The 16,219-nt window shown below is 40.7% G+C and overlaps 1 protein-coding gene across 2 annotated transcripts in view; it reads right to left on the minus strand.

The window, feature by feature from the left end:
- MRPL28 (mitochondrial ribosomal protein L28) overlaps positions 1-16,219 on the minus strand; it is a 40,004-nt gene that overhangs the window by 12,310 nt on the left and 11,475 nt on the right. For both annotated transcript variants that reach the window (XM_033963810.1, XM_033963811.1), the window contains exons 2-4: positions 12,659-12,948; positions 9,282-9,434; positions 8,658-8,792 (exon numbers count right to left, since the gene is read on the minus strand). In XM_033963810.1, the coding sequence (XP_033819701.1) occupies positions 8,658-8,792; positions 9,282-9,434; positions 12,659-12,946 (576 nt within the window). In that variant the 5' untranslated portion in view covers positions 12,947-12,948. The remainder of the gene's footprint in view (positions 1-8,657; positions 8,793-9,281; positions 9,435-12,658; positions 12,949-16,219) is intronic.

Raw genomic sequence — 16,219 nt, forward strand, 5'->3', positions numbered from 1 at the left:
AGGGTATGTATTGGATCCTCCCAGATCTCATGGAGAATGTACCAGATTGGCTATATTTAGAATGGCGGCTCCTGTTCCCATTACATTTAGATCATTTAATTAGTATAACAATGCCTAGAAGATATAAAGATAACAGAATTTTATTAGATACTTGGAAAACATTAAGATTTATAAATAACCTATCAACAGATCCAATTTCTAAATCACTAAATCAGTCTATTTGGGTAAACTCCAGGATCAAGATTGGCGGATTTAAAATCGTCTGGAAACAATGGATAAGTGCAGGTATACGAACATTAAATGATGTCATTTCAGAAGGTTCACTGCTTAGTTTTTCACAATTGCAAAATAAATTTGGCTTAAATAAATCACAATATTTTAAATGGATGCAATTGAAGCAGGCCATTCAGGCAGGGTTCCCTGAATGGAAAAATCTTAATACTCAATATAGTCTACAAGTTCTATGTTTCCAGGCGGATTTCTTGGGACACCAAGCCGCAAAATGGTACAAATTAATATATGGATTTTTAAATAAAAAAAAGAAAAATGGACTTAGGGATATTTGGAGTATTGAGATTGGACAGACAATTTCTGTTTCTCAATGGCCACGATTTTGGTCCTGGAGATTAAGATCTACAAAGTCAGCATCTATGAATCAAACATGGATGTTTTTATTACATAGAGTGTTATGGACCCCTACGCGCCTGCAAAAGATAGATAGCACTAGATCCAATAGATGCTGGCATTGTAAAACAGAAATAGGGACGTTAGATCACTTAATTTTTTTTTGTCCCTGTGTAAATGCCTTTTGGAATTTAATTTGGCCCCAAATTAATAAGTTATTAGAAAATCATGTAGGACTCTCATATGACACCATACTATTTGGCACTGCAATGAGAACTCAGAGTCCGATCTCAGCAAATAATAATAAGCTGCTATTAATATTGACAGGAGTCGCCATGCAACAAATAACTCAAAACTGGAAGGACTACACCAAATTAAATTATACATTCTGGTGGAACTCTGTCTGTCATATCTATAAAATGGAAAAAGTAATAGCATTACAACATGGGAATCTTCATAATTTCATGAAAATTTGGCAACCATTGACAAATTATTCTACTGATTAGATTTCTTAGCACATTTATAATAGGTATATAGGAATGGGGAGGGACTTATATAATTTTTGGATTTACTATTTATGATATGATATATAGAATGTAATTACAAATGTTATGAAATAATTAATTATATTATATATGAATTAATTGATGTAAGAATATAAAATTAATAAATAAATTATCACAATAATGATTATATTAGAATGGGGAGGGGAAGGGAATGTATATTATATGGTTTTAAGTATTGGAAAAATGGGAGGGATATATGTTATCTGATAATTGAATTATTTGTAATCACAATTTTTCATGCATTATTTGAAGTTTATATGTACAATTAAAATATTGTAAGAATGAAAAATTTATAAATAAAATATTAAAAAAAAAAAAAAAGGAACAGTCATCCAAAGCTCAATCTGATTTTTTTTTTTTTAATAATTTTTTATTCATTTTCAAATTTTACATGAAGTGTACAAAATATTGAATTACAACTAATGAATACACGATATCACTTTTATATCTAATACATAATATTCTAAACATATTTTTATCCCCTCTCCCTCCCCCCACCCTTCAAGTACTTTCCAATCATCCCATACATATTGTATACCATATTATAACATGTTGTGTAAAAATTATTTTCACTACCCCCCTCCATGTGTGTCACAAAGAAGATATTGAAAAGAAGAAAAGAAGAAGAGAAATCCTACTATTTATTCATTACAATATTTTGTCAATGGCCCCCATATTTTTATAAATTTAGGATATATCCCTCTTTGTATTGCTATTGCTCTTTCCATTTTGAATATATGATTTAAAATCTGATTTAAAATACAAAAGTGCGTTAGGGCCTTAACGCATGGAATAGCGTGCACTAGCCGCTACCGCCTCCTTTTAAGTAATTTTTCGGCTACTGCATGCTAATCTTGTGCATGCGCTAAAAATGCTAGCACACCTTAGTAAAAGGAGCCCTAAGTCTATTCCCTTCAGTACCTTGAATGTTTCGATCATGTCCCCTCTCAATCTCCTCTGTTCGAGGGAGAAGAGGCCCAGTTTCTCTAATCTTTCGCTGTATGGCAGCTCCTCCAACCCCTTAACCATCTTAACCGCTCTTCTCAGGACCCTTTCGAGTAGTACCATGTCCTTCTTCATGTACTGCAACCAGTGCTGGACACAGTACTCAAGGTGAGGGCGTACCATAGCCTGGTACAGCAGCATGAAAACCTTCTCCAATCTGTTTGTGATCCCTTCTTTATCATTCCTAGCATTCTGTTTGCCCTTTTCGCCACTGCCGCACATTGCGTGGATGGCTTCATCGACTTGTCGATCAGAACTCCTTTTTCCCTTGAGTTTTTGCAGCCCAAATGCATGACCTTGCATTGCTTAGCATTACATTTTTGTTATCAAATTTCAGACCTTTCAAGCTTTGCCAGGTCTTTCTTCATGTTATTCACACCATCTAGCGTGTCTACTCTATTGCAGATTTTGGTATCATTTGCAAAGAAGAAAATCTTACCTGACAGCCCTGCAGCAATATTGTTTATAAAAATGTTAAAAATAATAACGCCAAAAATACCTTGAGGCACACCACCGGTAACATCCCTTCTTCAGAGCGATCTCCATTGATCACTACCCTCTAGCACTTTCCACTCAACCAGTTCTTGACCCAGCCCATCACTTTGGAACCAATCCCGAGGACACTCAGTTTATTTATTAGATGCCTGTGTGAAACACTGTCAAAGGCTTTGCTAAAATCTAAAATATACCACACCTAGACTACTTCCTCTATCCAATTCTCTGGTCACCCAATCAAAGAAATTGATCAGATTTGTCTGACAAGACCTACCTTTAGTGAATCCATGTTGCCTTCGGTCCTGTAATCCACAGGATTCCAGAAACTTCCCCATTCTCTGTTTTAAAAGCGTTTCCATTAATTTGCTTACCATATAAGTCAGACTTACCGGCCTGTATTTCCCTACTTCTTCCTTACTTCCACTTTTGTGGAGAGGGACAACATCCACCCTTCTCCAGTCCTCAAGTACCACTCCTGACTCTAGAGACTCATTGAAAAGGTCAGTCAGCAGAGCCACCAGAACTTCCCTAAGTTCCTTCAGAACCCTCGGATGTACACCATCCGGCCCCATCACTTTGTATACTTTTATTTTAGCTAGCTCCTCACGAACATAACCCTCTGAAATTCGATCAGGGTCTACCACTCCTCCATCCCTATTCATGTTTATCTTCTGTGGTCCTGCTTCCGGCGCTTCAGCCGTGAACACAGAATAGAAATATTTGTTAAGCAATACAGCCTTTTCTTTATCGGCTTCTACATAATTCTCCCCCTCACCTTTTGAGTCTCACAATGCAACTTTTGCACTTCTTCCTATCACTAATATATCTAAAAAATGTTGTGTCTCCCCATTTTACTGTATCAGCTATTTTTTTTCTTCCATTTGCATCTTTGCTTTCCTGACTACATGACCACTCTCTTAACTTTTCCAGATATTTTTGCTTGTCTTCCTCTTTGTGATCTTTTATAGTTTATGAAAGCTAACCTGTTATTCCTTACCTTCTCAGATACTACTTTTGATAACCAAAGCGGCTTCTTTGCCTCTTACTTTTATTTACTTGCCTCACAAAAAGGTTTGTCACTTTTACAATTACTCCTTTCAGTTTTGTCCACTGCATTTCCACTCCTTCCAGACATGTTAAAGCAGACCCCCCCCCCAAGTACTCTAGGGATTGTGTTGGCTCCAAGTAGCTCTTCCGATAAACTGATAAACAAACCCCAGGTCTTGCGGTAGATTGATAACTTGCACCATGACTTTCTTACTGGGGATGAGCCAATCGGCCAAGTATGGATGCATCTAGATCCCTGCCATGCGTAGGTATGTTGCTGCCACAACTATTATCTTGGCGCAATTGAGAGGCATGGTTGTCAGAACAAAAGGAAAAACAGAAAATTGTTCTGGAACTAGGTGCAGTGGGAAGGGATAGACCTGGACATCAGTATATCAAGGGGGTGGGGAGGGGGAAGAGAGGAAGAGCTGGGTGTCTCTATGCTGCAAGAGTTGGAGAGAGGAAGAGCGAGTTAGGTGTCTGATCCTGCAGTAGTGGAGATGGGCGCAGCCCTATTTTCTGTGCTTGGGTACAGGAGTTGGGGAGTTATGTTCAGGTGGAGGAGAAATAAAGCTCAAGAGATGTATGAAGGGATTCAGTAATGGCTGTCAGGAATCAACTACAGAGGTCACCAAGAAAAGCTATGGTGGTGTGCTGTGGGGAATTTGGAAGTGGTGACTGAGAGAAAGCTGGGTGTGCTGGAGGAGGTTTTGAGAGAGCAAGCTCTGGAATGGTGCTGTTGAAGGCAATGAGTTATGGGGATGTGAGAACGAGATAAGAGATAGACTTGTTCGCTCTGGAAAGGCAGCTCACATAGAAACATGATAGCAGATAAAGACCAAATGGCCCATCCAGTCTACCAATCTGCATCATCCACTATCTCCTCTTCTCCCTAAGAGATCCATCGTGCCTATTTCACACTTTCTTGAATTCAAACACAGTTTGTCTCCATCACCTCTACTGGGAGACTATTCCACGTCATCTACCACCTTTTCTGCATAAAAGTATTTCCTTACATTACTCTCGAGTCTATCACCTCTTAACTTCATCTTATGCCCTCTCATTCTGGAGCTTCCTTTCAAATGAAAAAAAAGACTCACCTCATGCATATTTATGCCACGTAGGTATTTAAACGTTTCTATCATTGTAGCTAATATTTTGGATATTTGTTGTTCATATGGATAATTGTATGAACAGGCTGAAAACAAAAAAGGTATTTTCAAATAAATACTTTTATCATATCTCCCCTCCTGCCTTTCTTCCAAAGTATGCATGAGATCTTTAAGTCTGTTGCCATATGCCTTATAACGAAGACCACAGATCATTTAAGCGGCCTTCTTCTGGACTGACTTCATCCTGCTTATATCTTTTTGAAGGTGCAGTCTCCAGAATTTTACACAATATTCTAACTTTATTAAAATTTTGATAGATTGCTAAATCTTGCTATAACTAAACCTAAGCGATGTACAAATTAAAAATCTATTAAAAAATTTGAAAAGGAACAAGTAAAGCTCATTCATATCAAGAATCACACAACATCCACTATTACACCAAACTATAACCCCCCCCAAACACTCAACAATGCAATACAAATTAAAAGCTACCAAAAATAAATGTATTTTTAAATTTATCTAGACTGCTTCAAAGATGACTTTAAACGTAAATGAGAAGGCAAACCATTCCATGCACTTGGTGCAAGGAAACAGAATACTGATGCTTGTTAGTCTCCCATCATGCCTAAATTGGTGAAGAAAGGACCAATCTTTGATCATTTACCCTCCCTTTTACAAAACTGTAGAAGCGGTTTTTAGGGCAGGCTGGCGTGCTGAATGCTCTGTGCTACTAAAGGAGGAGTGTTTAGTAGTTGTATAGATAAGAAGGAGGTAAATGATCATGATTATTTTTTATTGTATTCCTAAGTTAATTTCAGGAGTATTCTCCCATTATGTGGACTAGAGGAGATCAAAGGGTAATGTTGTAAGGAATATCCTTCAATGTTTGTAAAATTTTGGTATTTCTTTTCTCTTATTATTTGTATAAAATGATAATGTTTAAAATCGATAAATTAAAAAAAAAAGGAGGTAAATGTAGTGTGTGAATGTGTTATGAGTGTTGATCGGAGTTTATTTATTATTTCTCTTTAGCGACCCATTCTGATGAAGCATCATTAGACAAAACTCGAGTTGGGGGTCTAGCTTGATAAGAGCAGCTTCAGGAGTCACAAGCACAATTTATATTAACAAGGGTGTGCCGATGAGATGTCACTGCCACCAAGGATACTGAGAGAAGTTTTTTTTGTGTGTATTTGATAAACTCAATGCATATATTATTTTTAACAGCAGGCGGCTGAGACAGTGGGTGCTGTGATGGTTCCATCGGCAACCCTTGCTGGGTTTACTTAAAATACTTGGCACTAGGGTTGTGGGTCTGAGCACTTCACATTATAAAATTTATTTGTTTTTGTACGTGATTAGTAATTATTAAGTTATATTCCTATAATTACAAAGTTCATAAATACTGTATTTTCACGCATATAACGCGCACGCTATACAAGATTTTACAAACCGCGGAAGAAGATGCGCGTAATATCCGTGAGCGCGTTATACATTTTTTTTACACCCATTCGGCGACACCCGTACGGTATCACAGCGATGTGGGCAGCATTAGAATTAATGTAGGCCTGAACATTTTTTTCTTTGTGGGCAGCCATGGCATCAAAAATTAACAAGGAATTTTTTTGAAAAAAAATCCACCCTGTCTTGCCCTAAAGCATTTATCAACCCACAATCTCATCATGTCGCAGTCCATCCATCCCTTCCTGTTGCAGTGCACAACCACACTGGTGGGCAGTTTTTCACGGGGCATAGTAACCCTTTTGAAAATGACCATAAGCTTTAACTTAACCCCGCTAGCTGAGCAAGCAAGAACTGCTGTAAAACACACTCTTTCATGCCCGGTTGTGGTGATGGCAACAGATTTAGTATCTGTGAGGGCTACGGATCTTGTTGCTGGAATGTCGAATGCCATTGGAATTTCATCCATGTTGATGACGTCCTTTGCAGTGATGCCAAGTTCTGAAATTTCTTTGGCGACAAACCCACGGAAATCGATCAATTTTTGAAGCCAATCATCCGGAAGTCGCTGGCCAACAGTAGTTCTCATTTGAACCGATAGTCCGTTCCTTTTCATAAATTTCGAGATCCATGTGAAGCCTGCTTTGAAGCAGGGTATTCCTTTTCCATTGGCAATGAGTTTTGCCTTCATCTGAATGGCAACAGTAGAGACTGATTAATTTTGCTCCCTTCTCCCCAGAATCCACTGCTTCAAGTCATCCTCCAGCTGAGGCCATTTTGGTTTGGCCCCACGACGTGCCCATTTTAGCGGATTGCATCTCTCCAGTTCCTTCTTATCTTTTCTCCATTCACGCACCAATGTTTCTCCAACATTGAACTCTCTCGCCGCTGCCCGATTGCCTATTTCCTCAGCTTTCGCTATGACTTTAAGCTTAAAGTCCGCTGTATATGACTTTCGTCTCATTCTTGGCATTATGAGGAGGGTCAATTTGAGTTCATAAAGGTGAATCGGGGTGATGCATTTATGGAGTTGGACGACCAACCAAACCAATGGAGGAATTAAAGACATGGGATGAATAGAAAGACCCGTCAGCTATAGGTAAAAGGTGTAGGGAATAATTGTAATATGGAGTCTTTTATTCATCCCGGGTCTTTGTTGATCTTTCTATTGGTTTGATCGGTGGGCCGACTTTATGAATGTAAACACCCTATTCAAGCGTTCAAACTCAAATTGCAGTCCAATTGGGTTGGTGGGAGAATGCGCGGTATACGCTTGTGCGCGCTGTAACAAAATTTTCTTACATAAATGCCTTGTTCCCGCGTGCTATACCCATGTGCGCATTATCCACGTGTGCGCGTTATATGCGTGAAAATACGGTAATTCCAGTCATTCCGGCTCCTAGGTCCTAGAAGAAAATTTGTTGAGGCCCAATTAATGCTATTTCATATACTGCCCTTCAATGTGTATCAAAATGCTTCACAAAATAAACATTTTTATTATTCATAATAATTAAGGACAAAATGATATGACTGCAGTCTCTCCCACCCCTCCATAAAATAACCAACAGTAACTCCAGCAAAAAGCAAGTGCATGATTTAACTGTGCAGCAAGTTCATAGTTTGATATTCCGCCTACAAAGCTACCTATCTAAATAGCTCCTGTAAGTTAAGTTTTATTGGCCTTCCTAATCGCCAACATTCAGTGCCACTGAACATTAGTACTGACTGTTGTAGCTCTATCTGGTTAGTGCCAGGGCAAACCCCCAAGTTATCCAGGCACTACAGGTATACAATACTGATGCCTAAACAGCTAACTGTAAGTTAAGTTTTATTGGCCTTACTAATCGCCAACATTCAGTGCCACTGAACATTAGTACTGACTGTTGTAGCTCTATCTGGTTAGTGCCAGGGCAAACCCCCAAGTTATCCAGGCACTACAGGTATACAATACTGATGCCTAAACAGCTAACTGGGCATGTTGGACAGTATATAATGTTCCTCTCCCTGGCCACATTCTAGCAATGTCGGTCTCTAACACAGGCATGATAATATGCCTTTCATAGCTACAAAGCACCACAGTAAGAGTGAAAAAGCCCAACTAGCCCATATCAGTTACCAGCAACATACCTTATCCACAACAGTGTTTTTCTGTTGTCATATATCCTCTTTTTTACTGCACCATCTAGGGTAGAAGAGCACCCCTCTTGTATGCCCAACCCCAATGTAATTATTTAAATAAACAGCAATACCAGGCTTCAGAAAACTTAAGGGTTAATTCATAAGGAAGGATTACAATGCTGAAAAAAAAAATACAAAATAAAAGCTTGCATAAAACTAAAATGCTAACCTTATATTTATCATAAATGGCTTCTCTCTTCGCTGGATCATTGGGGTGGAGACGATGATCCCTAGAAGCAAGGCTTAGAAGCATAGCTCTCTTTAGATCCATCCCTAGTTTGGAATTCAGATCTTCTTTTGGAGTCTAAAAAACACAATTATAGAAACAGTTGAACATATAGCATATTAATTGCCTGTACAAACTCTGATGTTTCAGGAAATTTCAAGATAACAGTGCAGAAGTGTTGCAGACATCCCAGTCTTCCCTACATACTTTTTTTTTAACCCTGCATTCTTATCTGTATACTATCTCAGACCCTGAAGAGCCTTAGCTACATTCTTATTCATGCAGTTCTTGAGCATTCAAAACCAGTGTTATAGTTCAAAACCAGTGTTTTAGTTCTTGAGCATTCAAAACGTTATGTTCTCATAGCTGGAAGAAAACTTTTCATTTATGCAGCAATTAGTGCCAGGATATCCCACTCACCCTGGAAATTCTCTCAGACTCTTTATTTTGCGAGTTCATTTTAACTGGCTCAATTATTGTTCTGGGAAGTCCAAAGTGCAGGGGGAGGTGTGTGTGTGTGGGGGGGAGGGGGGCAGGATTCACCTGCCAAAGGGAAATAGGTCTTACCTTGAGAATGTAGAAATCAAAACCATAAACTGCATCAATGAGATCCAGTGTCTTCATGGTGACTGAGATAGTAAATTTCTTATCAAGGATTTCGCTATAAAGCTCCCGATTAAACAGCTGTGGTTTCCATGTCTTCCTCAGTCTATTTGAAAGCTAATAAAAAAAATAAAAAAAAGTATTGCAACAATTAACAATTTCTGCTCTTCCCAGCAATTCCTGCAGCAATCTGTGAACAACTTCCACTTTATTCAAAGGAATAAACTACTTAAGCCCTAACCATCTGTTCTCCAGTGCAGGACCATTAAATCTATTTCATTTTAGTTTGAGACTAGTATACATACTGAATCTATTTTCCATTTGTTCATTCAGCTTCATATGCCTCCCCCTTTCCAATCCTATACATTATCTCATTTTACCTGACCCTCCTGTTGTCTCAACCATACTTTTCTCTTTGCTACTTTCTTTCCTGAGTCTTTCTGGTAAAGCCTTTGGCTGAATTTCTGTCTCTGGATACCTGCTGTCTTCTGCTTCAACAGATTTATATGATGGCGACGATCTGTGGCAGACCCGCGTCCTTGAGTACGGAGACCATACAGATGAGCTCACCAAGCTTAGGTTGATGAATCTGTCGCGAGAACCTTCTGGTGAAGGGGTGTTTGGAACAGCAAACCTCTGGATAGATTGGAAGAGAGCATCCACCATTGAAGAGACTGCCGAAGAGAAGATGTGACTGTAATGTGCTGGGAAAGCGGATCGAAAGCCTGCGACTACTGAGAAGCTAGTATCCACTGAGGAATCCTTAGGTGAAGTCTGGCAAAAGGAGTCATGTGAACTGTAGGAGACCATGTGGCCTAGAAGAACCATCATATGCCTTGCTGATAGCGAAGGAAGGAGAGAGACACTTGATGGCAAAGGTATATGAGAGCATCCCAACGTTGCTGGGGAAGGAATGCTCTGAGCTGCACAGTATCTAAAAGAGCTCAAGAAGGCTGCAGTTGAGATTTGGGGTAGTTGATTTCAAATCTCAAATTTTGTAGGAATAGGATGGTTTGTTGCATCGCTACAGTAACACTCTGAGACGAAGGGTCTTTGATGAACCAATCATCCAGATATGGAAAAACTTGGAAACAGTGATTTCGTAAAGCTGCTGCCGCCACCACCACCAAGCATTTGGGGAAGACTCTGGGAGATAATGATTTCCCACCCAAAATCTGAGAAACTTGCGAGAGGCTGGGTGAATGTGAATGTAAGCCTCCTTGAGATCCAGAGAGCATAACCAATCTTTTTGATCCAGAAGGAGGATATAAGGACGCCAGAGACAGCATCTGAAATTTTTCTTCAACAAGAAATTTGTTGAGAGCTCAGAGGTCCAATATTGGTCGAAGACCTCCCGTCTTCTTCAGGATGAGGAAATATCAGGAATAAAGCCCTGTGTTCTGCTGGTCCAGAGGAACCTTCTCGAAGGCATTGAGAATGAGCAGTGATTCGACTTCCTGAAGAAGAGAGGACTTCTTGCGCTTGTCTGAACACATAGGAGAAATGTACATGGACTTAGAAGAATGTTTGCCAGATTTGGTAGATGGAAGACGGAGACGAATGTCTGGAACAGCTGGATCTATGCTCAGAAGAACGACACTTCTTATGCATAAGTTTTGGAAAAGGAGACCGGTGCCTTGAAGAATGATGCTTCGGGGAAGGAAACCGGTACCTTGAAGAATGGTGTCTAAAGCATGGCTTGATGACGATGACTGGTGCCAAGAAGGCGGTACCAATGAGGCAGTGGTGGTACCTGTATCTCACATGCAGCGATGCTCAGGCTGGGTCGGTGCCAGAGGAGCTGACATTGGGGTAAGCATCTGGAACATACCTCCAAACTTCAATTTAAAGAGAGCATCGAGCTTCTCCTTGAAGGCCTGCACTGATACCTGTAGCTTGGACGCTGGTATCAATGGTGCTGCGGCTCACTCCTGAGAGGATGACATGGATGAAGATACACCCCTCGAAGTTGAAGCGAGCCACATCAGTGGTTTCTGTTGGCTGGTACGACTAGACTCTGTACCATATTGACCTGAGACACTGTCCGGGAAGCTGGTGATTTCTTAGGAGCTATAGTCTGCGACACTGACATGGACGAAGGTACCTCAGACAATGGTGATGCCTTCGACATTGAGGGCTTGGACGGTATCAAAGGTACCCATGATGCATCCATGGTACCGAAAAGTAGTTTTTGTTGCAGAAGATTACTTTTTATAGAATGGTTCTGAAGCGTCGAGGAATGCGAACAAGACTCTATGTGGTGGTCTGGGCCAAGGCACTGGATACACCACTTGTGAGGGATCCGTTAAGGAAATACTGCACTGGCACCTACCACACTTTTTAAAGTCAGTTAAGGGGTGGGACATGGGAGGGAAAACTGAGACGGAGACAAAGGCCCTGCCGTCAAAAACGGCTAAATGTAAAAAGAAAAGTAAAGCTCTTTTTTAAAAACAATTTATTAAATACAGAAAAAGAAAGACAAAAGAAAGAAAATCAAAAAAAAAAAAAATCTGTAATTTTGTGAGTGGGAAGGCAAAAATAAAATGCAGAATGTTTGACACATGACTTCGTAGCTCTGCGGAAAACTGAGAAGATGCGCGCATACGTTGGGCAGGAAGGCACTTGTGCATGCGCAGTACGGTCAGTCACAAACTTTCTTAAGTTCTGAAAGTGCAACAGCGCTCCCTGGATGACATCACCCACATGTGAATATGCTGCCTGCTTGTCCTGAGATGGATATATAGTTTTTTATCCCTCTCACAGAACGGCTCACGTCTTAGTTCTGTTTATTCTTTTTTTTTTTTTCGTTACGGAGTTTTAAAACTATTTCCTGAAAATAAGAAAAATGTTTAGGTTTTCTCTTTTTATAATTCTTCCCATGAGGAGAAAGTCAAAGAGAGGGAGAGCTGCGTCCATTCAGGAGCGGCAAAGAAAAAAAAAACTAGTTACTTAAGGGGAGGGGCTCCAGAAGCAGTCTCCCAGCACATGCTCAGTGCTTACTATATAATGGGGAGAGCACACACATTCAGGCTCAGTCAAGAGACTTTACCTTCAAGTGTGGCTACATTTTCCCCTGCTTGTCTCCGGAGAAGGAAAAGAAATCAAATAAATAAATAAATAATTTGAGTCCTTTATTCTGTCTTCCTCTTAAACACTCCTGACTTCCTTTCACCATTATTGAAACCTCTCTATTAAACTAGATAGAAAAATGAAGGCAGATAAAGACCATGTGGCCTATGTTTCTATCATTAACTGACTTCCAGTCCCATGTTAACCTACGTTTTCAATTTTTTTCTCTTTAATGTGCAGAATAATGACAGAGACAATTTCTTTCATTTTACCTTGTCGTTATTTGCATATCTGAACCCACTGATCCAGCCCTCGCCACCCCACAGACCCTGATCAGCTTCAGGGGGGAAGTAAGGCTCAATAGGGACATCTTGCACACGCTCTCGCTGTCCTGTCTTTGGGTTCAGCTTGTATTTGACCCCATGTGGTCGCCAGTGAACTGGTGTAGGTTTCTTAGATTCTAGCAGAGACTGCAGATAGTGAGCTGGTAAGCGGGAATAGATGCCTTCTTTCAGTTTCAGAGTCTCCCAGATTGCAGGAGGGTACTTATGTAATGGCATAGCTGGGGAAAAAAGAAAATAAAAATAGAGATTCTGTATACAAAGTCTTTCACTACAAATTCATTTATAAACCTTAATCAAAGAACTTGGTGGCAGTTTCTGCCCAACAACTGGAACCTGTCCTAATGTGGCAAGAAGTTCTTCCTCATCTCGGGGCGCTCCCGCTCAGCTGAACGTGAAGAAGGCGTCGGCTTTGGGAAGCAAGACTTCACTTAGCCCCACGGGACCAGCGCCTTCCTTGCAGCTGAGAGAGAGAGGGGAGTGCTAGCAGCAACAGTGGCAGCGGTTTCAACGCCGCCGGTGGAGCTTTCGGGCTGGCTGGCCCCCCAGGAGACTGTGGCCAGAGGAACTTTACCGAGGAAGGATACAGTAATCTCGGTGCAGAGAGGGGTGATGCCATCTATTCAGCCCCTTGTTAGTTCCGCTGAGATTACCTTGGACTCGATTTGGACTGCACTGGGCTCCCTGTACTAGGTATACCTGGGAACCTTCCCTCTTGTTCAGCAACAAACTTTAAAGGTTGTTCAGCAACAAACTTTAAAGGTGTAAAAGTGTGAAGAGGCATTGAAGACCCAAGGAGAGAAATTCAGCAGTTTAAAGACATTAGTGCAAGGTCTTCAAACAACTTGTGGAACTGTGGTTCAAGATAAGTTAGTTTTATTAAGGCAGATGGAAAATTTGGAAAACTATATGAAACAACTGAATTTAAAATTGTTGAACTTTACTAAAATGATTACTATGTTACCCAAAGATATATTTTATACATTTTTGAAGGAAGTTCTCCAATACCCTGAAGAAGGTCTCCCTCCTCTACATAAGATTTATTTCCTACCAGTTTCTAAAAAAAAAAACACCAACATCTTCCACCTCTGAACTAGCAGATTCACTTTCTGTGATTTCTTCTACTCCATTAGATATTTCAAACCTACTGGAAAGCTCTCAGAAAGAAGTAGTACTACGTTCAACCTTATTTGTAACGTTTGTATTCCAACAGGACAATGATGCCTTTTTTTTAGGCATAAAGAAGTCTCCTTTCTGAATGGAAAGATCTCAGTTTTTCCAGATGTTTCAAGATCTACACAAATAAGAAGGAAGAGATTCCTAGAGATGAAAGAAAATGTGAAAGCATTGGGGGCAAAATTCCAATTATGCTTTCCGTGTAAATGTATGGTTTACTTGAATCAAAATACTTATGTCTTTTACGAACCCTCCCAATTACAATTTTTTCAGGAAGGAAAGGGAGTATCATTGTAGGAGATTGAGAAATTAGCTAGTCCACTTAATGAATGGGGAGGAGCCACTATTAATAATTTTTGGTATAATTGGTTAAATTTTGCTTTAATATCACTCCTTCTGATATGTGTGATTGATTGTCTCTCCCTTAATGTGGGCTATGGAAGAGTCTTGAAAATTATTAATTTCTTGTAGTGATCTCTAACTTATTTAGATATTCTATTTTCATAATGAAATTGGGCCCTTGATTTGTTCAATAATTGTTTTTGTTGAAAAATGAATAAATGATGATAAATAAAAATAAAAATAAAAAAGTCAAAATTCTGTGAACAAAATTAGCAAATTCTACAAGGTAATTGATCAAAATTTAAACTTATCCATATTCCATTAAAAAAAAAAAAATTGTTTTTCCTTCTACATTTGTTCTCTGGATGTTTTATTTTTCCATCATATTTGTTCCAGCTTCTCTTTTCTGCTTTCCTGTCGTCTGCAAGTTCTCTTTCAAGTGGCTGCTATCCATTTGACTTTTCTCCTCTCTCCTGTCTATTCTCTCACTATACCTGCCTCTTACATATTGATAATTCCTTTTTAGCTCTTTCCTGTCTGTCTTTCTTACCCTTCTCCTCTTTTATTCACTTTTCAGCTACCTATCAAATTTCTATCTTTTCTCCTATTTCCCATCTCATTCCTTCCTCAGCCCTGCATTCCTTATCTTCAACATGCCCCCCATTACCATATTTCTATCCTCTGTAATATCTATTCTCTCGTCAATTTCCTTATCACCCTCCCCTCCCCCTCAGCATCTTCCTTTCTCCACCCTTATAGCCCAGTATTTGCTCCCTCTTCTTCCCCACCCTGTTAACCTGACATCTCTCTCCCTCCTTCATTTTCCCCCATGGTCTAGCATTTTTTCCACTCTCTTCCCTCACTCCCATTGCCAAGCATCTCTCCATCACTCCATTCTGCTGAGCAGCGGAGGAGGCAGCTGGAGAGAGTCGGAAGGCGGCTAAGGAGAGCGGAGCAAGAGGCAGGCAGGCAGGAGCAGAAAACAGCACGCGAAGGAGAAAAGAGAGAGGCAGGCAGGACACAGAGAGGGGCAGAGGTTAGAGATAGCTCCGCCCACCCCTCCGACGTCAGCAGCACATCGGGGCCAAACTCCTCCATAAAGGGGGAGGAGTCAACAGCGCGGAGACCTTTGTGAGCAGCGGAGGAGGCATCCGGAGAGAGTCGGGAGGCGGCTGAGGAGAGCGGAGCGAGAGGCAGGCAGGAGCAGAAAACAGCACGTGAAGGAGAAAAGAGAGAGGCAGGCAGGACACAGAGAGGGGCAGAGGCGAGAGATAGCTCCGCCCACCCCTCCGACGTCAGCAGCACATCAGGGCTAAACTTCTCCATAAAGGGGGAGGAGCCAACGGTGCGCAGCTCGCCTTAGCGAAAGCACCTTTGCAACAAAGCAGACACAGAGGGCACAAACATACGTGACAACAGCAGGACACAAACTGCTATCCCAAAGTTAGGAAATCCAACCAACTCAGAACACCACAACACTAGACAAAAACAGCACACTAGAAGTGGATACTGGGAAAAACATATAACTAGCGGAGAGAGACAGAGACAGAGAGAACAAAGCAGTCACAGAGGGCACTTACAGGTCACACGTAATCTTAACTGTTATCTTAAAGAAGGAACGACAATGGAAGCAAAGGGAAACCAGAAGATGAGCTTTCCAGTGTTCTGCACAGACTGTCGTATGTATGACTACCTCCCCTCGGGGAGACAGTCATATGTATGCGGTCGGTGTCAGGAGCTAAAAAGCTTGAAGAAGGAAGTCAAGCGACTAGAGGACAAGATACAGGAGCTAGAAGGACTTTACACCACGGACGACCCAATCAGGAGAGCAGAAGACTTCGTGAGTGAGAGACACATTGAGGAAGAAGTCAGGGAATTCGAGAGGGAGGGTGGAAGAGAACGAACTTCAGATGAAAGAAGAAGTTACACCAACATGGAAGGGAGAACAAGAAGCATATGACCTCAAAGAAGACA

This window comes from Geotrypetes seraphini, chromosome 11, assembly GCF_902459505.1.
Source record: "Geotrypetes seraphini chromosome 11, aGeoSer1.1, whole genome shotgun sequence".
In the NCBI taxonomy this organism is placed as follows: Eukaryota; Metazoa; Chordata; class Amphibia; order Gymnophiona; family Dermophiidae; genus Geotrypetes; species Geotrypetes seraphini.